This window comes from Mirounga angustirostris, unplaced genomic scaffold (assembly GCF_029215605.1).
Source record: "Mirounga angustirostris isolate CCGP_5_RB_7025 unplaced genomic scaffold, mMirAng1.0.hap1 SCAF_13, whole genome shotgun sequence".
Taxonomy (NCBI): domain Eukaryota; kingdom Metazoa; phylum Chordata; class Mammalia; order Carnivora; family Phocidae; genus Mirounga; species Mirounga angustirostris.
In genome coordinates, this window is record NW_026991721.1 from 90,243,785 (window position 1) to 90,265,847 (window position 22,063).

Here is a 22,063-nt window from a genome sequence, read left to right on the forward strand (position 1 = left end):
CTGTGTAGCCACCTGACCCTGGACTTTTGTTTGTTGGGAGATTTTTAATTACTAATTCAGTTTCTCTGCTGGTTATTCATCTGTTCTACTTTTCTATTTCATCCTGTTTCAGTTTTCGTAGCTTTTATGTTTCTAGGAATTTATCTATTTCTTCCAGATTGCCCAATTTGTTGGCATATACTTTTTAATATTATTCTCTTGTAATTGTTTGTTCTGTGGTGTGGCACTGTATGATCTCAGTCTTTTTGTACTTGTTGAGGTCTGATTTGTGACCCGTATGTGATCTCTTCTGGAGAATGACCCACATGCACTTGAAAAGAATGTATATTCTGCTGCTTTAGGATGAAATGTTCTGAATATATCAGTAAAATCCATCTGGTTTAGTGTGTCATTGAAAGCAATTGTTTCCTTATTGATTTTATGCTTAGATGATGTGTCCATTGATGTAAGTTGGGTGTTAAAATCACCTACTATTTAGTATTATTATCAATGAGTTCCTTTATGTTTGTTATTAATTGTTTGATATATTTGGGTGCTCCCATGTTGGGGGTATAAATATTTACAATTGCTTTATCTTCTTGTTGGGTAGTCCCCCTAATTATTATATCGTACCCATCTTCATCTCATGTTACAGTCTTTGGTTTAAAATCTAGTTTGTCTGATATAAGTATTGCTACTCTGGCTTTCTTTTGACATCCTTACATGGCAAATATTTCTCTATTCCCTCACTTTCAATCTACAGGTGTCTTTAGGTCTAAAATGAGTTTCTTGTAGGCAGCATATAGATGGGTCTTGTTTTTTTATCCATTCTGATACTCTATGTCTTTTGATTGGAGCATTCACTCCATTTACTTTCTGAGTAATTATTGATAGATATGAATTTAGTGCTATTTTATTACTTGTTTTGTGTTGTTTCTGGAGATTTTCTCTTTTCCTTTCTAGTCTTTGTTGCTTTTGGTCTTACTTTCCCAGTCAAAGTCTACTTTAATATTTCTTGCAGGGCTGATTTAGTGGTCACAAATTCCTTTAGTTTTTGTTTGGGAAACTCTTTATCTCTCCTTCTATTCTGAATGATAGCCTTGTTGGATAGAGTATTCTTGCCTGTAATTTTTCCCTTTCAGGACAATGAATATATCATGCCACTTTCTTCTGGCTTGCCAAGATTCTCTTGACAGATCTGCTGCTAATCTTATTGTCTTCCCTTGTAAGTTAGGGACTTCTTTTGTCTTGCTGCTTTTACAATTTTCTTTTTTTGTTTGATAAAATATTTTCTTATAAGAACTTCTTTGGGCATTATTTTTGACAACTGTGTGATGATAATTATTTGGGAATATTGAAAAATCAATATACTTAGGCATAGAGGAAAGACTGCTTAAAAGACCAGAGGTATCATAAAGCATGATGATTAAATAGGAACCAGATATCACAGTCGTAATTCAAGTTTACAGGTGATTCAGCAGCCAATAAATTTGTGTTAAGTTCCCAAATATAGGGTTAGAGCATTTTATATCTCACCTGCTTATATAAGCATTGTTCCTGGAAATTGGTATAGACCTGAGTCTGAAGCAGAAGTCAGGTTAGTTAGGTTAAGTAAAGTGGAGAGTGGATAAGTAGTTGACCCTTGGACTGGTGTGTGTATATGTGTGTGTGTGTGTGTATTTATTATGCAATTTTTCTTGATTTTACCTTACTGTAAGTAAGTCACAGTATTGGAACATTGCCATAATTTGTGATTTTTTCAGCCTTTTTTAAATTTGAATATGCTTCCTGGTTCTTTCTCACTCTCCTACTGGGGTTTCTTAAATGCATACATTGATCCACTTGGTAGTATCCAATAAGTACCTCAGGCTTTCTTCACTATTTTTCATTCTTTTTTCATTTGCTCTTCTGATTGAATAATTTATAGTGACCTTTAATTAAATTCAGTGATCTTTTCTTTTGTTCGATCTCATTTGCTCTTGAACCCCTGCTGAATATTTCAGGTCAGTTATTGTACTTTTCAGCTCAATGATTTTGGTTTAATACTTTTAAGTTTTCTGGCTCTGTTGAAATTTTCTCTTGGTTGTGTATTATTCTCTGACTTCAGTGAGCATCTTTATGACAGTTATTTTGAATTCTCTGTCAGGTATATCACATCTTTTTATTTCATAGAGGCAGTTTGTGGAGATTTCTCTTGTTCCTTTTTGGAAAGTATTTCAACCTGTCTTCATTTTCATTTACTCTCTGCATTGGTGTCTGCACATTAGACAAAATGCCCATCTATCCTAATATTCATAGTCTTGCCTTGAACTCAAGAAGGTATCACCAATATGCCTGATCAGAGACTTTGGAAGCCTCTCAAATTTGTGCAGTCTAATTCTCTTTCTTTGTTCTTAGTTGCTACCTACCCCCCCACCACCCTGCCCCAGTCTTCCATTGTGGGCTGAGTTGCATCTGTGATCTAAAACAAGCAAGATTGAAGCCAATTCCTCAGGTAGCTCACAGATAAGTTGGGTTATTAGCGTGTGGTGCACATTTTCCCCTCACCCTAGAGAAGTTGTAGGAAAGAGGTTTTTAATTGCTTTCTCTATACTGAGCCTGGGTGAGGAACTCTGATGACTTCCAGCACAAAACACCATCTTTTTTGTCTCTCTCCCTGGGCAGCTAAAGTATGCTGTGTCTTGTATCCCCTCTGCTTTCTGACACAGACTATCTAGAAGCCAGTCTTCTGGGCACACCTAATAAAGGTTGGGGCATTGGACACATGATGTATTTCTTTTCCTCTCCAGGAAAAGCCAGAAACTGGGGGGTTGTGTCCCAATTTGAAGGTGCTGTGCAAGGAAAAGTGTTAGAACAAGAGGATATCTAGAATTTCCCTAACATTTCCAATATGACTAGATTCATTGTTTAACTGGGAACAGGACTACCTTAACTACTGACTGGATTTCTTATAAAGGAATATGTATGTGAAACTTTTTGAATCAGGGTGTTCATGGAGGGTAGAAGGTTCTAGAGCTTCCCCTTCTGCCATGTTGCTGACCTGGAAATGGGAATTTATTTTTGGCTCCTCTCAGGGGATGTCCAATCCCTACAGTGGAGCATAATCTTGAGTAAAATTTTGAATCCCTAAGGAATTAGAGACACATTCTGGTCCCTTGTGTAAATACATCCCCTCAAGATCCCATTACCCCAGAAACCATTCCCTGCGGAAGAGCGAGCAAGCTTCTGCCCTGTTTATAACCGAGGACATTATATCATTACACTCACTTTAAGTCTTCTGTGATTTACCAAGTGGCAAAAATGGTAATAATAAAAGGTGTTTATTTTGGTCTGCTGCTTGAGAGGACACAATCAGAAATTGTTATCTGTGGTTCAAAAGGATTTCCAGAGCTGCTCAGAAATTAAGTGTGGGCTGCATCCTCATAGAATCAAGGGGAGAAAAGGTACAGAGACCAAATCTTCCTTTCAGGACCACAGGGGTAATACTGGTAAGGAAGGACCAAGGTGTTCCTTCTTGCCTAAGGAAGGTGAGTTTCTGAATTCCATTTATATTCATGTCTTCCTTTTGTGATGGAAGTCCAGAGATCTAAGATATGCCACTTTTCCCCAGTTTTTGCAGTCCTCAGACTCACATTAAATTGATAGAAGGACCTGTTTGAGGGGAGGGTGGTGGTGCAGGGAAGGTTCAGAGACATTATTAGGTTTCAAGGATGAAATATATTGGTCAGTTCCATGGACAGAACTCTCACTTTTGTACATTTATGTTTTCTACTCTGTGACGTGGGGCAGGAACTTAAACTCCCCTAGACTCTGGTCCTTTATTTTTGGATTAGAACAATGTTCTTCATTCCCACAACACCAAATCCAATCCCCATTAAGGCCAGCACCAGGTTGGTGGGGTTGCTGCCTCTATTTTACTGGTTAGGGGAGGAGTCACGTAGTCATAGAAATGAAATGAGAGAAGGTGATTCTCTCCTGGTCCAATCTTCTCCCTTAACCTTTGGTTTTCACAGCAGTCCTGTTGGCATATAGAAGCACTGGCCTTCATACTGTAGGCCAGTTTTTGAATGTTTTTGCTTATAAAGCTTATTAAGTCTCTAATGAGGGAATGTCCAAGTAACTAGGTTCATGATAATAGTTAAGCATTTTCTGTTGGTCCAGGGTGGGCTAGTCTCCAACACTCCCAGTACAAACCCAACTCCCGTGAGAAGAGATATGGTGGGAGAAGTTGAATTGTTCTCTGTGTAACTTTTCCTCCTGTGTTCACAGATTCCCTTGGAGAAGAATGACTCCTGGAAATGCTTCTTTTGTGACTGAATTCATTCTGGTAGGGCTAACAGACCTACCATATCTCCAGCTCCCCCTCTTCTGCCTGTTTCTACTCATGTATGTGGTCACCATGTTGGGAAATTTGTGCTTGATAACTCTAACTGGGCTGAATTCACACCTCCACACCCCCATGTACTTTTTCCTCTTCAATTTGTCCTTCATAGACCTCTGCTATTCTTCTGTGTTTACACCCAAAATGCTGACTAACTTTATATCAAAGAACATAATCTCTTACAGTGGATGCATGACCCAGCTTTACTTTCTCTGTTTTTTTGGCATTTCTGAAGCTTATGTGCTGACGTCAATGGCCTATGATCGCTATGTGGCCATCTGTAACCCACTTTTGTATAATGTTGTCATGTCCCCTAAAGTGTGTTCCAGCCTTATGCTTGGCTCATATTTGATGGCATTTTCAGATGCCACGGCTCACACAGGATGCATGCTGAGACTGACCTTCTGTGATGCAAACACCATCAGCCATTATGTTTGTGATATCCTCCCTCTGCTCCAGCTCTCCTGCACCAGCACTTATGTCAATGAGCTGGTGGTTTTCATTGTGGCGGGCATCAGTGTGATTGTACCCAGTGTCACCATCTTTGTCTCTTATGGTTTCATCCTCTCCAGCATCCTGCGCATCAGCTCCTCCAAGGGTAAGTCCAAAGCCTTCAGCACCTGCAGTTCGCACATAGTTGCTGTTTCTCTCTTCTTTGGATCAGGTGCATTTATGTATCTTAAGCCATCTTCTGCTGGGTCTATGGATGAGGGAAAAATCTCCTCTGTCTTTTATACCAATATGGTTCCCTTGATGAACCCCTTCATTTACAGCTTGAGAAACAAAGACATTAAATGTGCTGTGAGAAAAACCTTGGGTAAGAAACAGTTTTGATCAGAAACAGTGTCGTCTGTGTAGTTTGTTACACAGAAGCAGATTCTGTGTGTTTAAATAAAATACATTGACTTGCAACCTTGTTTGCCTATTTTTTTCCTTAACATGGTAAAGGAAGTTCGAGCCTTCTATTTTTAGTCTCTATGAAGTAGGTCTTCTTTTTTTCCTCACCTATACCACAATATCTTCTCCACCTCTTTGTTCTGTTTAGTAATTACATTAACTAAAACATGTTGTCTTTTTTTTTCCCCCCGTTGTCATTTTGAACTCCCCCCTCCTCCCCACCTTGGAACATGATGAGTAGTCTTCAAAGTTGAATTAGGTACCAGTAGCATGACATTTTATTATTTGGCTGTTCTTACCTGCCACTTGGTATTAGAAGCATGTTTCAGATACTCTGTTTGTACTCCCATTTTCCATCTTCCAATTATCAAGAATATGTCTCCTTTAAATGACAGAGATTGAAAATTGTATAAAGACAATCAAGGTTGATCCATTTTGCCTATGTAGACATTATGTATCAAATGTCTTTTAGCAGACTTTTATTTTTTACCTTTATACAGCCAAACCAACACATAACTGATCATCAAAATATATTTATTGTATGGATGGGAAAGTGAAGCTTGGAGTAGTTAGATTTATCTAAAGTCACACAGCTACATAAAGTAACAGTTGCCCTAAATTCTTGGCCTTCTCATTTCAGTTCTACTCCTCTTTATAGTCTGTTTTGCTCTACTTTATTCTGTTTATTTGTTTGTTTCTAGTTTTTATTTAAATTCCACTTAGTTAACATACAGTGTAATATTAGTTGCAGGTATAGAATATCATGATTATCACTTATATACAACACCCAGTGCTCATCATAACCAGTTCCCTCCTTAATCCCCATCACCCATTTAACCCATCTCCCCACCCACCACCCCTCCAGTAATCCTCAGTTTGTTCTCTATAGTTAAGAGTCTGTTTTATGGTTTGTCTCTCTTTTAACCTCCTATTCATTTGTTTTGTTTCTTCAATTCCATATATAAGTGAAATTTATATGGTATTTGTCTTTCTCTGACTAACTTATTTCACTTAGCATAATAATCTCTATCTCCATCCAGGACATTGCAAATGGCAAGATATCATTCTTTTTCATGGCTGAATAATATTCCATTTTTTATCTTTATCCATTCATCAGTCAATGGACATTTTGGCCCTTTCCATAATTTGGGTATTGTTGATAATGCTGCTATAAACATCGGGGTGCATGTATCCCTTTGAATCATTATTTTTTTATCCTTTGGGTAAATACCTAATAGTATAATGATGGATCATAGGTTAGTTCTATTTTTAATTTTCTGAGGAACTTCCATACCGTTTTCCAGAGTGGCTGCACCAGTGTGCATTCCCACCAACAGTGTAAGAGTGTTCCCCTTTCTCTGCATCCTCTCCAACACCTGTTGTTTCCTGACTTGTTAATTTTAGCCATTCTGATAGGTGTAAGATGATATCTCATTGTAGTTTTGATTTGTATTTCCCTGATGCTGAGTGATGTTGAGCATCTTTTCATTTGTCTCTTGGACATCTGTATGTTTTTGGAGAAATGTCTATTCATGTCTTCTGCCCATTTTTAACTGGGTTATTTTTTGGGTGTTGAGTTTGGTAAGTTCTTTATATTTTGGATTCTAATCCTTTATTAGATATGTCATTTGTAAATATCTTTTCCCATTCAGAAATTGCCTTTTAGGGCGCCTGGGTGGCTCAGTCGTTAAGCGTCTGCCTTCGGCTCAGGTCATGATCCCAGGGTCCTGGGATCGAGTCCCACATCGGGCTCCCTGCTCGGCAGGAAGCCTGCTTCTCCCTCTCCCACTCCCCCTGCTTGTGTTCCTGCTCTCGCTGTCTCTCTCTCTGTCAAATAAATAAATAAAAAAAATCTAAAAAAAAAAAAAAAGAAATTGCCTTTTAGGTCTTTTTTTATTTTTTACTTTGCTGTAAGAAGCTTTTTATCTTGATGAAGTTGCAATAATTTATTTTTGCTTCTGTATCCCTTGCCTCAGGAGACATATCTAGTAAGAAGTTGTTATGGCTGATGTCAAAGAGGTTTCTACCTGTGTTCTCCTCTAGGATTCTGATGGTTTCCTGTCTCACATTTAGATCTTTCATCCATTTTGAATTTATTTTTGTGTATCGTGTAAGCAAGTGGTCCTGTTTCATTGTTCAGTTTTCCCAACACTATTTTTTGAAGAGACTGTCTTTTTTTCATTTGATATTCTTTCCTGCTTTGTTAAAGATTAGTTGACCATACAATTGAGGGTCCATTTCTGGATTTTCTATCTTATTCCATTGACCTATGTGTCTGTTTCTGTGCACACCATACTGTCGTGATCACTACAGCTTTGTAATATAATCTGAAGTATGGAATTGTGTTGCCTCCATCTTTGGTTTTCTTTTTCAAGGTTGCTTTGACTATTCAGGGTCTTTTATGGGTCCATACAGATTTTAGGATTGTTTTTTCTAGCTCTGTGAAAAATGCGGTTGGAATTTTGATAGGGATTGCATTAAACGTATAGATTGCTTTGGGTAGTATAGACATTTTAACAATATTTGCTCTTTCAATCCATGAACATGGGATGTTGTTCCATTTCCTCATATGAAAAACTCACAGCTATTGTCATCCTCAACTGGGAAAAACTGGGAAATTTTCCTCTTTGGTCAGGAATAAGACAGAGATGTCCACTCTCACCACTGTTATTTAATATTGTAGTGGAAGTCCTAGCCTTTCAGCAATCAGACAACAATAAGAAATAAAAGACATCCATATTAGCAAGGAAGAAGTCAAACTTTCACTATTTGCAGATGCAATGATACTCTAGTAGAAAACCTGAAAGACCACCAAAAAATTGCTAGAACTGATATACAAATTCAGTAAAGTCACAAGATCAAAGTCAATGTACAATAATCTGTTGCATTTCTATACACCAATAATTAAGCAGCACAAAGAGAAATCAAGGTATTGATCCCATTTACAACTGCACCCAAAAGCATAGGATACCTAGGAATAAGCCTAACCAAAGAGGTAAATGATCTTTACTTTGAAAACTTTAAAACACTTATGAAAGAAATTGAAGATGACACAAAGAAATCTTTCAATATTATCTTTTATTTTATTATTTTAATAATATCTTGCTTAGAGGAAACATTTTTGATTTTGATAATGTCCAATTTAACTGTTTTACTTTATGATTTTTTTTTTTTATCATGACTTAGAAAAATTTCCCTAAGCCTAGGTCACAAACCTTTTTCTTTTTTTTCTTCTCTTATAAAAGTCTCAAGGTTTTATGTTTTACATTTATAAATTATGTTTATTATCTATCATGTCTGAAGTAAGTTGTAGATTTTTGTGTAGCTGCCTGTTTTCAGGTTTAGAAAGTTCCCTTTTACTTAGGTATTTTATACAAAATAGTAAACTCACATTGTAATTTATCAAATATTTTTCTGTATTTATTCAGATGATCTTATAGTTTTCCTAATTACTCTTTTGATATGATGAGTTACTCTGATTGATATTCAGATATTAAGCCAGGCTTGTATTCCCATGGTTAAACATTAGTTTTTGTGATATATTTTTACTTTTATATATTTGGATTCAATGTGCAAAAACTAAAAAATTACATCTATGATTATGAAGAGCATTGGTCTACAGTTTTCTTGTAATGATTTTGGTTTTGGTATCAGTGTATTACATGTTGTATAGAATGAATTTTCATGTTTATCCTTTTTAATTTTTACAAGAGATTGTGTAGAATTGTATTATTTCTCCTAGAAATGTTTGGAAGGATTTAACAATGAAATTATCTAGATATACCTAGTGCTTTTTTCATGGGAAAGGTTTTAACTGAAATTTCAAGTTCTTTAATAGATATAAAGCCACTGTAGATATCTACTTCTTAAGTAAGCTTTGGAAGCTTGTGTGTTTCAGCAAACTTATCCATTTAATTGGTTGTCAAATTTATTAGCATAAATTTGTTCATAATATTCCCTTACTGTCCTTTTAAGTCCATAGGATCTGTGGTAATAACCTCTTATGTTTCTGTGGTATCAGTAATATGTGCCTTTCTCTTTTTGCTTATTCAGTCTGGCTAGAGGATTATCATCTTAATTGATCTCAATAACAGAGGTTTTAGATTAATTGATTTTATATATTGTCCTTTGTTTCCTATTTTATTGCTTTTCGCCCTTACATTTATCATTTAATCTTTCTGCATATTTGGGGTTTATTTTTTTTAAAGATTTATTTATTAATTTGAGAAAAAGAGAGCAAGAGCATGGGGGGAAGGGCAGAGGGAGAGAATCTTCAGGCAGCCTCCCTGCTGAGCATGAAGTCCATCGTGGGGCTCAATCTCACCAACCATGAGATCATGACCTGACCCAAAACCAATAGTCTGTTGCTTAACCAACTGAGCTACCCAGGCATCCCTAGGGTTTATTTTGTGTGTGTGTGTGTGGTTTCATGAGACAGAGGTATAAACCTTTGGCTTGAAATATCTCTTCTTGTCCAGTACAGGTACTTAGGTGCCTAAATTGCATGTAAATACTATATTTAACTGTATTACATATGTTTTGACAAGTTTTGTTTTTATTTTTATTCACTTCAAAATGTTTTCTGATTATTTCTTTTCATTTCATCTTTATCTTTTTAGAGTTTAGTGTTATTTTTCTAGTAAAAGTTTTACTGATATGATTCACATATTTAAATTAAATGGTTTACACTTTACTCACAGAGTTGTGTAACCATTGCCACAGTATATTTTGGGATCTTTTCACCATTCCCAAAGGAAGTTCCATATCCATCAGTCTCCTATTCCTCATCCCAACCTAATCAACCACCAATTTCATTTCTGTCTCTATAGGTTTGAATGCCCTGGATATTTTATGCAAATGGAATAATATAACATGTGATCTTTTGTGACTGGCTTTTCTTACTTGGCTTACTCTTTTCAAAATTCCTCCATGTTGTAAAGTGTAAAGGCACTTGGTTTCTTTTTTTGTGAGTACTACTCCATTAGATGGATACACTGCATTTTGTGGTGTAAATTTTGTTGAATTCCAATTTATCTATTTTTTCTTTTGTCATTTGTGCTGTAGGTGTCATATTTAAGAAGTCATTGCTGAACCCAAGGTCACAATGTCTTGCTCAGATATCTTCTTCTATAAGTTTTATGGTACTACTTATATTTGTATCTATGATTTATTTGGAGTTAATTTTGTTTCTTGTGTGAGATAAGGGTCCAATTTCATTTCTTTAAATTTGAACATCCACTTGTTCCAGCATTTGTAGAAGAGATTATTGGCTCTCTATAGAACATCTTGGCACCCATGTTGAAAATCAAGTGACTATTAATGTGAGGGTTATTTTTGCATTCTCTTCATTGAAATAAATGAGTCATATATATGCACCTGTCATGAATTTAAATGCAGTCAATTTATCTCTATACTCTAGCTCTTTGTTTTCCTTTCACATGTCACTTGTATGAGTTCTTTACCACATTTGCATTTGAGCCTTTCTATTCCACTTGGTTAGCACTTAGAAACAAAGGGGTAGTGGTGGTATTAAAATGTTTTCAAGCTACGATATTGATGAATTTTGATTACACAGAGGCATAAGATTGTTGGTGGGAAGGAATAAGGAACAGCCTTAAAATTTTTCTCTCCCTGAATTAACTAGTATTTGAACAGTGCTGTGTGTATTAGATGTCCAGAACACATTCATCTTCTAATGGGAAGTTTGTACTATCTGATGAACATCATCCCAATTCCACCTCTCCTCAGCACCTGGTAACCACCTTTCTATTCTCTGTTTCTTTGAGTCTGGCTTTTTTAGGTTCCACATACAAGTGATAGCATACAGTATTTATCTTTCTCTGCCTAGTTTATTTCACTTAGCAAGTCCTGTAGGACCATCTATGGTGTTGCAAATGGCAGAATTTCATTATTTCTCATGGCTGAATAATACTCCATTGTATATGTATACCACATACTTGGAATTTACTAAGAGAGTAGGTCTTAAAAGTTCTCACCACAAAAAAGAAATGGTAATTATGTAACTTGATGGAGGTGTTAGCTAATACTGCTGTGGTAACCATATGGCCATATATGTTTATCAAATAAACATGTTGTACACTTAAAGCTACACAGTGTTATATGTCAACTATATCTAAATAAATCTGGAAGAAAAAGAATTCAAATGCTTCTCACATCGACATAAGGGTAAGTGAAAGGAGAATGCAAAATAATTACCAAATTTTTCTTCAAGCATATTAAAATGTATAGTATTTTTTTGCATTTTTAAAAGTGAGACAAATTTGTATATATATATATATATATCTGTCAAGGATCTTAATTTGACTTTAAAAAAATATTCACTCATATGTGGAATTTAAGAAACAAAACAAACGGATGGGGGGGAGGGGAAAAAGAACAGAAAACCAAGAAACAGACTCTTAACTATAGAGAACAAATTGATGGTTATCAGAGGGGAGGTGGGTGGGGAAATGGGTTAAATAGGTGATGGGGATTAAGGAATGCACTTGTTGCAGTGAGCAGCAGGTGTCCTATGGAAGTGTTGAATTGCTAAATTCTACACCTGAAACTAAATTTACACTGTATGTTAACCTACTGGAAATTAAATAAAAACTTAGAAAGAAAAAAGAAAATAAATATTCCTAAAGCCTTGGGATATTCCTTACAACAATTTTTTTTCCTTTTAAATTGATTCAAATGTTGTCTAAGACAAAAGTTCCCATCAGAGGGAGCTGTTTACTTAGATTATCACTGAAACATTAATTTCCAATTGATAGGGACCTCCTTGGACCACATAACTCTATACCTTAATTCATAGTGAGAATTAAAACATTAAATTTCACTGTTACAGTTTTGATACAGAAGAAAATTCTTATTTTTAGGACAGTTGTAATTGTAAGAAGGCTTTCCCCTGAAGACCCAAGTGTTCCTTCTCTCTTTTACTATGAGTTATATTCTAAATTGTGTAGAAAATTTATGAATTAGAAAATCTCAGAGGCAACACATTTTTCCTAGAAGTGAATTGATAGGACAATTGATACCCAAAACAGGGCAAATCTCATATTGCTGCACTTCTCTTTGAATAATACATGTACTGTCACATTGTGGGATTTGTTAGGACACATTCCTGAGTTCTACTGTTGTCCAGAAATGCAATAGTTCATTTGCTTTACACCCAGGATTTTTATATTTTTGACCTCAGAGATTTCATTTTATTTATTTATTTATTTTATTTTTTAAAAGATTTTATTTATTTATTTGACAGAGAGAGAGACAGCGAGAGAGGGAACACAACCGGGGAGGAGCCCGATGTGGGGCTCGATCCCAGGACCCTGAGATCCTGACCTGAGCCAAAGGCAGATGCCTAACAATTGAGCCACTCAGGTGCCCAGAAATTTCATTTTATGACAAGATTTGAGTACAGGAAAGAGTAGCTCTTAATCATGACCACTTATTTTTGAGCAGGGGATGGGAATTAAATGCACTGGTCACACAAGTCATGGATTGGCAGATCCTTTTTCTCCCTCTTCATTTTTACTGATTCCAAGAGAAAAATAAAGTCAGGGTAGCCGGCTCTTAATCGTAACTTCCATTTGCAGTTTTATAGTTATACTTTCTTCAAGATGGGGAGCTTTGGTTTTTATAAGGATGCCCATGAAGGGAGCCTAGTGTCTCTTTTTAAATACCACATGCAGTAGTGGAGTTTTCTAGCAGGATTTCTAACCTCATTTCATATAGTTAATAATCTACTCTTTACCTTGGATCCCTTTCCAAAATGTTGCATCTTGAATCCCCCCCCCACCACCACCTTTTAACCTAATTTTGTGAGTATAGAAGTTTCAAAATCATATGTGGTATGTTGGAAAGATCCTAAACATGGATCTTAGATATAGATCTTAGATATTAAATAAAAGAATGGAGAAAGACCTTTAAAGTCTGCTATCTTCTATCGACTGAATGTTTGTGGCTTCCCCAAATTCCTATGTTGAAACTTAGTCCTTACTGTGATGGTATTAGGAGGTGAGAACTCTGCTGGTTGATTAGGTCATGAGGGTGGAGCCTTCATGAATGGGATCAGTGCCCTTATAAAAGAGATATCAGAGAGTTTCCTTTTTTCTTGTTCATGTGAGAAGAAGTCAAGCAGTCTATGAACCAGGAAGAGAGACCTCACCAGAGATGAAATCTCCTAGTGCCTTGATCTTGGACTTCCCAGACTCCAGAACTGTGAGAAATAAATTTCTCTATAAGCCATCATCCATGGATTTGTTATAGCAGCCCAAAGAGACCAATACATGCCTAAGTGTTTTTTTCCATCTTTCTCCCTTTAGAGTTGGCATTAAGGAAGGCACTTGCTGTAATGAGCACTGGGTGTATATGCAACTGATGAATCACTAAATTCTACCCCTGAAACTAATAATACAGTATATGTTAACTAAGTTGAATTTAAATAAAAAATTAAAATAAAAATCCATAATTGTTGTAGGCACAAATCATTGTTTTGTGTTTGGAGCCATATTTTATTTTGAGCAGTTTACACATTGGGAGAAATTCAGAGTCTGATTGCTTTTTTACTACTACTAGAATCCCCTCTATATAAGTAAAGAATGATGCCCTTCTGCCCTTCTCCCCTACTAAATATAAGTGTGTGTGTAAATATATGCTTATGTATTCTTCAGATGAATAAGAGTTCAGAATTCATCAGGGATACTAGCTTCTAATTTACTTTCCTTTTAGTGCTTTTGTCTGGATTTTTTATCAGGGTAATGCTGGCCTCATACAATGGATTTGAAAATCTACCCTGTTCTTTAGTTTTATGGGAGAGTTGAGAAGGACTGGTGTTAATTCTCCTTTAAATATTTGGTAGAATTTATGCTTGAAGCTTGGATTTTCTTTGTTGGAAGGTTTTAGATTATTGATTTAATCACAATACCAGTTACAGTTCTTTTCAGAATTTTTATGTATTCATGATTCATTTTTGGCAGGTTGTATGTTTTTAGGAGTTTATTAATTTCATCTAGATTATCCACTTTTTGGTGTATAAATGTTCATATAATTTTATGATCATTTTCTTTTTATTTCTGTGGCATCAGTTGTATTGTCTTCTCTTTCATTTCTGATTTTACTTATTTGAGTCTTTTCTCTTTTTTCTTATTTAGACTTGCTAAGGGCTTACCAGTTTTATCTTTTAAAACAGCTATTATTTTCAGTGATTTTACTATTATTTTCTATTTTCTATTTGATGTATTTCTGCTTAATTTGTTCTTTTCTTTCTAGTTACTTGAGGTACAAAGGTAGGTTGATTTGAGTCTCTCTTCTTTTTTAATGTAGGTGTTCATCATAATAGATTTCCTTCTTAGTATAGATAACTTTGTAGTATATGTGTGTAAGCCTACAACAGACCCTACATATTTCCCTACTTGGTCCTATACTCAAATACATTATTCTTTTTCTTCCAGATTTATTGATTTAAAGAAATATTTCTGATATCTTGCTTTTGTCATTTAAAAAGGCTTTATTGAATGCATACATGCATTTTGTGTCTACCAAGATTTTTAGTTATAGCTACATTTTAATACTTTTGTCTTTTAACTTTTGTATCAAAATTGAAAGAAATGTACCTACCACTTTTATAAGACAATATTCTGTACCGTTCTATGTGTTTACCTTTATCAATTTGCTTTAGACTTTCTTAAGCTAACGTGATGTTATTTAGTATCATTTCTTTTCAACATTTCTTATGAGGCAGGTTTAGTGGTGAACTTTTTCAGCTTTAGTTCATGTGAGAAAAAATGTTCACTTTCCTCCTTTTGGAAAGATACTTTTGCTATTTATAGTATTCTTGGTTGACCCTTTTTTTCTTTCAGTACATTGAATAGATTATCCCACTGCCTTCTGACCTACAAGATTTCTGCTAAATTCCATTGAATTCTGCTGAAAAATCCATTGATATTCTTATGGGGGTTTCATTGTATGGGATAAGTTGCATTTCTCTTGCTGCTTTCAAAATTCTCTTTATCTTTGACTTTTCAGTAATTTGATTATAATGTGTCCTATTGTGTATTTCTTTGAAGTCATTTTTTTGGTGGGGGGGAAGATGGTTTTTGTTTCCTGGATCTGGATGTTCATTTTCTTCCACAGATTTGGGGATTCTTTTTTTTTTTTTTAATTTTTTTATTGTTATGTTAATCCCCATACATTACATCATTAGTTTTAGATGTAGTGTTCCATGATTCATTGTTTGTGCATAACACCCAGTGCTCCATGCAGAACGTGCCCTCCTCAATACCCATCACCAGGCTAACCCATCCTCCCACCCCCCTCCCCTCTAGAATCCTCAGTTTGTTTTTCAGAGTCCATCGTCTCTCATGGTTCGTCTACCCCTCCGATTTACCCCCCCTTCATTCTTTCCCTCCTGCTACATTCTTCTTCTTTTTTTTCTTTCTTAACATATATTGCATTATTTGTTTCAGAGGTACAGATCTGAGATTCAACAGTCTTGCACAATTCACAGCGCTTACCAGAGCACATACCCTCCCCAGTGTCCATCACCCAGTCACCCCATCCCTCCCCCCCACCCCCCACCCCAGCAACCCTCAGTTTGTTTCCTGAGATCAAGAATTCCTCATATCAGTGAGGTCATATGATACATGTCTTTCTCTGTTTGACTTATTTTGCTCAGCATAATACCCTCCAGTTCCATCCACGTCGTTGCAAATGACAAGATCTCATTCCTTTTGATGGCTGCATAATATTCCATTGTATATATATACCACATCTTCTTTATCCATTCATCTGTCAGTGGACATCTTGGCTCTTTCCACAGTTTGGTTATTGTGGACATTGCTGCTATAAACATTGGGGTGCACGTACCCTTTTGGATCCCTACTTTTTTATCTTTGGGGTAAATACCCAGTTGTGCAATTGCTGGATCATATGGAAGCTCTATTTTCAACTTATTGAGGAACCTCCATACTGTTTTCCAGAGTGGCTGCACCAGCTTGCATTCCCACCAACAGTGTAGGAGGATTCCCCTTTCTCCGCATAGATTTGGGGATTCTTAAGCCATTTTTCCTTTGAGAAATCTTTCAGGTCATTTCCCACCTCTTCTTTTGGGATCCCTATAATGCATATATGGGTCCATCTGTAATTGTCCAATAATTCTCTTAATTTCTTTTACTATTTTTCATTCTTTTTTGTTTTTGCTACTTTGATGAATTTCAAATGACTTTTAAAAAATTCTATGGGGACACCTGGGTGGCTCAGTCGGTTAAGCGTCTGCCTTCGGCTCAGGTCATGATCCCAGGGTCCTGGGATCGAGTCCCACATTGGGCTCCCTGCTCTGCGGGGAGCCTGCTTCTCCCTCTGCCTCTGTCTCTCTCTCTGTCTCTCATGAATAAATAAATAAAATCTTTAAAAAAAAAATTCTATGATCCTTTATTTTGTGTGATCTAGTCTGCTGTTTTTTTTTTTTATTTTTTTTTAAGATTTTATTTATTTATTTATTTGAGAGAGACAGAGACAGCGAGAGCAGGAACACAAGCAGGGGGAGTGGGAGAGGGAGAAGCAGGCTTCCTGCTGAGCCAGGAGCCGGGTGTGGGACTCGATCCCAGGACCCTGGGATCATGACCTGAGCCGAAGGCAGTCGCTTAACCAACTGAGCCACCCAGGCGCCCTAGTCTGCTGTTTTAACCCTCCAGTAATTTTTCCAGCTTGGTTATTCTATTCTTCAGCTACATGATTTCTGCTTGGCATTCTTTAGAGGTTTCTGTCTTTTGTTTGGTATTCTCACTTTTTTCATCTATTGTTCTCTGACTGCAGTGAGCATTATTATGACAGCTATTTTGAATTCTATGTCAGATAAATGATATATTTCCATTTCATTAGGGACAGTTTGTGGAGATTTATGTTGTTCTTTTTAGGAAATATTTAGACTCTCTGGGCTTGTGTCTGGACATTAGACAAAATGTCCACTTGTCCTAATCTTCATGGATTAGCCTTGTACTAGAGAAGACCCACACAATAAGCCTGGCCAGATGGTGGGAGCCTCTTACTTTTCTTGTCATTCCATCCTACTTCCTTTGTTCTTTTTGCTCCATGGCTTCTGGAGTATGTCAGGTCCCATCAGCACCCCAAAACAAGCAAGACTGAAGCCAATTCCTCAGGCAGCTCTGTAATAAGTTGGGTCATCAGATACAGGATTGGAGGAAAAGAGTTTGCTACTGCTAGCTCTGTGCTGAGTCAATGGGGTGTGTGTGTGGTGGGTAGGTGGCTACTGTGAGTTCCAACCCAAACTGCTGTCTCTGTTCTCTCTCACCTTGTGCAGCTAAATTATGCCATGTTACATGTCCCCTCACCTTTCTGAGACATACTGTACAAAAACTAGTCTTATGGATACCTCCTAAAAAGCTTGAGGCTTTAGGGGTGTCTGGGTGGCTCAGTCGTTCAGGGTCCTGGGATCGAGCCCCGCATTGGGCTCCCTGCTTGGCAGGAAGCCTGCTTCTCCCTCTCCCTCTGTCTGCCACTCCCCCTGCTCATGATCTCTCTCTCTGTCTGTCAAATAAATAAATAAAAATCTTTTTAAAAAACCTTGAGGCTTTAGATGTATGCTACACCACTTTCCTTTTCCAGGAAATAGCTAGGAACTGGGGGAATTTTGTCCCAATCACAAGTGCTATGCCAAGATAGATATGATGATAAGAGGGTATCTTGAATTTCCCTAACAGCTTCAATATGTCTGGTTTCATGCATGAACTGGGTGCAGGACCTTCTTAGATAGTTTCTAGATTTCTTACAAAGGGAATCTGTACACAAATTGTTTTTGAATCAATGTGTCATGTAGAAAAGTAGAGATTAAGGCTTCCTCTTCCACCATCTTGCAGAATGGGGAATGGGAGTTTATTTTTGGCTCTTCCTTAAAGGGAGGTATGATCCCTATGGTGAAGGGAAAACTTGAGCAAATTATTGGGTCCCTTAAGGACTAAAGACAGATTATGGTCCAGGGTGTTTATAGAATACCCATAGTTTCTGATTACACTTAGAAATTTTCCTTGGGGAAGACACTGAGCAAGCTTCTGCCTTGTTTACAACTGAGTCCATTATATAATTATACCCACATTAAATCTTCTGTGACTTACCAAGTGGCAAAAATGATAATAATAAAGACTTTCTGTCTGCTGTTTGAAGGAACTAAAAGCCATAATCAGAAATTATGATCCATAGTTCTAAAAGATTTCCAGGGCATATCAGCAATTTAGTGTGGGCTGCATTCTCTTTGAGTTAAAGAAACCAAATCCTTAGAGCCTGATATTGCCCTTCCATGACAATGGGGGTAATAACAATGATAAGGAAGCACCAGTGTTTTCTGGATTAAGGTGGGTGAATTTCTTTTTTTTTTTTTTAAGATTTTATTTATTTATTTGACAGAGAGAGAGAGTGACACCAAGAGAGGGAACACAAGCAGGGGAAGTGGGAGAGGGAGAAGCAGGTTTCCTGCTGAGCAGGGAGCCTGATCTGGGCTCAATCCCAGGACCCTGGGATCATAACCTGAGCAGAAGGCAGACATTTAACGACTGAGACACCTAGGCGCCCCTGAACTTCTGAATTTCATTTTTATTCATGTCCTTTTATGAGATGGAAGTCTGAAGATCTAAGATATGCCACTTTCCCTCCCAGTTTTGCAGTTCTGAGGCTCAAGTGAAATTGGCAGAAAAATCTGTCAAGAGCAGGGAATGTTTAGAGATGTTGTAGGGCGTGGTCAAAGAATGCATTCTGTCAGTCAGTAAGTTCCCTCTCCATGGGCAAAACTCTTGCTACTCCAGATTTGTGGCTTTTACTCTGTGACATGGGGCAGTAACTTCTTGTAGACTGGTCCCTTAGTTTTGGATTAGAAACAATCTACTTGGTTTCTACCACACCAAGTGGTAGTGCATTAGAAGCCAGCTCCAGGTCTCAGCTTCCAATATTACTGGTGAAGAGAGGGCTCAAGTGAATGAAAATGATTGAGGAAAGAAGGATAATTGTGTCCTGGTGCAAACTTCTCCCTTATCTTTTGGTTTTTCCAACAGTTATGTTTACATTTGGCAGCATTTCTCTTCACTCTATAGGCTAAGTTTTGAAGTTCTTTGTTACTTAGCTTATAGAGACTACTAAGGGGAAGTCTGAGTCACTCAGTATTATGATAATGGTAAAGGAGTCTATGGGTCCAGGTTGGGCTACTCTCAGACCTTCCCCATGCATACACCGCACTTGGGAGAGGAGATATGGTGGAAAAAGCTAGATTTTTCTTTGTGTAACTGTTTTCTTCTGTGCTCATAGATCCCTTTAGAGAAGAATGGCTCCTGGAAATGTTTCTTTTGTGATTGAATTCATTCTGGCAGGACTAACAGATCTTCCAGATCTCCAGCTCCCCCTCTTCTGTCTGTTTCTAGTCATGTATGTGGTCACTGTGTTGGGAAATTTGTGCTTGATAAATCTAATTGGGCTGAATTCACACCTCCACACCCCCATGTACTTTTTCCTCTTCAATTTGTCCTTCATAGACCTCTGCTATTCTTCTGTGTTTACCCCCAAAATGCTGATTAACTTCTTATCAAGAAAGAATATTATCTCCTACCTGGGGTGCATGACCCAGCTTTACTTTTTTTGTTTTTTTGCTATCTCTGAATGCTATGTGCTGACGTCAATGGCCTATGATCGCTATGTGGCCATCTGTAACCCACTTTTGTATAATGTTGTCATGTCCCATAAAGTGTGTTCCAGCCTTATGCTTGGCTCATATTTGATGGCATTTTCAGATGCCACGGCTCACACAGGATGCATGCTGAGGCTGACCTTCTGTGATGCAAACACCATCAACCATTATTTTTGTGACATTCTCCCTCTGCTCTGGCTCTCCTGCACCAGCACCTACATGAACGAGCTGGTGGTTTTCATTGTGGCGGGCATCAATGTGATTGTGCCCAGTGTCACCATCTTTGTCTCTTATGGTTTCATCCTCTCCAGCATCCTGAGCATCAGCTCCACCGAGGGCAGGTCCAAAGCCTTCAGCACCTGCAGTTCGCACATAGTTGCTGTTTCTCTCTTCTTTGGATCCGCTGCATTTATGTATCTTAAGCCATCTTCTGCTGGGTCTATGGATGAGGGAAAAATCTCTTCTGTCTTTTACACCAACACAGTTCCCTTGATGAACCCTTTCATTTACAGCTTGAGAAAGATGTTAAACTTGCCCTGAGGAATATTCTGAGTAGGAGACAGTTTTAATCAGAAACAATGTCTCTCTGTGCAGTTACACAAGAGGGAGCTTTTTAAAAAAATTTTTTATTGTTATGTTAATCACCATACATTACATCATTAGTTTTTTTGTTTTGTTTTAAATTTTTTTATTGTTATGTTAATCCCCATACATCATTAGTTTTAGATGTAGTGTTCCATGATTCATTGTGCATAACACCCAGTGCTCCATGCAGAACGTGCCCTCCTCAATACCCATCACCAGGCTAACCCATCCTCCCACCCCCCTCCCCTCTAGAACTCTCAGTTTGTTTTTCAGAGTCCATCGTCTCTCATGGTTCGTCTCCCCCTCCGATTTCCCCCCTTCATTCTTCCCCTCCTGCTATCTTCTTCTTTTTTTTTTCTTAACACATATTGCATTATTTGTTTCAGAGGTACAGATCTGTGATTCAACAGTCTTGCACAATTTTCCACTGGAAAAAGATGAATAGTCTCCAAATTATTGAATTGAGCAACAACAGAGTGACACTGTACCATTGGGGTTGTTCTTATCTGCCACTTGCTATTAGAAGCACAAATCAGATAGTGTGATAGTGTGTGTATACTTCTGTTTCTTTGCTCTGATTGGCAAGAATATGTCTTTTTTTTTTTAAAGATTTATTTATTTTCTTTAGCGGAGGTAGGGCAGAAAGAGAGAGAGAGAGAATCCCATGAAAATTCTGTGCTGAGCACAGAGGCTAATCTCCCGACCCTGAGATCATGACCCTGAGATCACAACCTGAGCCAAAACCAAGAGTTGGATGCTTAACTGAGCCACCCAAAAGACAAAAGAATATGTCTTTTTTAAATGGCAGAAATTGAAGTTTCCATAAAGACTATTATCTTTAATTTATTTTGCATCTGTAAACATTTTGCAGCAGGCTTCTTTGGCAAAGGGTTGGTTTTCCTTGTTTGTTTTTATTTTTATACAGTTAAAGTAGCACATAACTGATCAACAAAACATATTTACTCTATTGATGGGAAAGTGAAGCTCAGAATAGCTAATGATTCACCCCAAATCACACAGCTGCACAAAAACAAGGTCTAGAGTATCCTCTTTAGTCTTCTGATTTCAACTCTACTGCTCTTTGTGGTATGCTTTGCTTCTTCTTTATTATTTTTGTTTCAATAAATAAGGACTATGAGAAGACATTTCTAGTTTGAAGATTGATTCTGTTTTGTTCCAGGATGACACATGAATTTCTCTCATGCTGGGTATTACATGTTTGCTTGTTGTTTAGGAAAACAGGTTGTTCCTTCTTTTTGTTGGGAAAGAGAGGGCCCTTTGGGCTAGTATATCGGGGACATGATTGGCTAAAATAAGGAGATTACTTATCTGCAAAATTAAGCCACTGAATTTGGTTACATCAAAAATCTGGCACCAATGTATTGCAGAGTAAGGTACTTTGTACACAATACAGTATAGAATAAACATTTTTTAAAAAACTGACTTTGGAATATTTGCAAGTTTTTGTATTTCAGAGAGATCAGGGCATGGGAGAGAAAGTAGCACAAAAATGTCTTGTTAGGCCAGGATTC

At 37.2% G+C, this 22,063-nt stretch overlaps 2 protein-coding genes across 2 annotated transcripts; both read left to right on the top strand.

Annotated features, from left to right (window-relative positions):
- The first annotated feature begins 4,264 nt into the window (after nucleotides 1-4,264).
- On the top strand, nucleotides 4,265-5,194 carry LOC123856738 (olfactory receptor 8B3-like). Its single transcript, XM_045892861.1, has one exon. The coding sequence runs from the start codon at nucleotides 4,265-4,267 to the stop codon at nucleotides 5,192-5,194; it is 930 nt and encodes a 309-aa protein (XP_045748817.1).
- A 14,392-nt stretch (nucleotides 5,195-19,586) lies between these two features.
- Nucleotides 19,587-20,486, top strand: LOC123841743 (olfactory receptor 8B3-like). The gene has a single exon (XM_045871265.1). The coding sequence runs from the start codon at nucleotides 19,587-19,589 to the stop codon at nucleotides 20,484-20,486; it is 900 nt and encodes a 299-aa protein (XP_045727221.1).
- The last annotated feature ends 1,577 nt before the right edge of the window (nucleotides 20,487-22,063 follow it).

Bases quoted from the DNA above. Each gene is read 5' to 3' on its own strand.
- LOC123841743 (XM_045871265.1), top strand. From the start codon at position 19,587: ATGGCTCCTGGAAATGTTTCTTTTGTGATTGAATTCATTCTGGCAGGA.
- LOC123856738 (XM_045892861.1), top strand. From the start codon at position 4,265: ATGACTCCTGGAAATGCTTCTTTTGTGACTGAATTCATTCTGGTAGGG.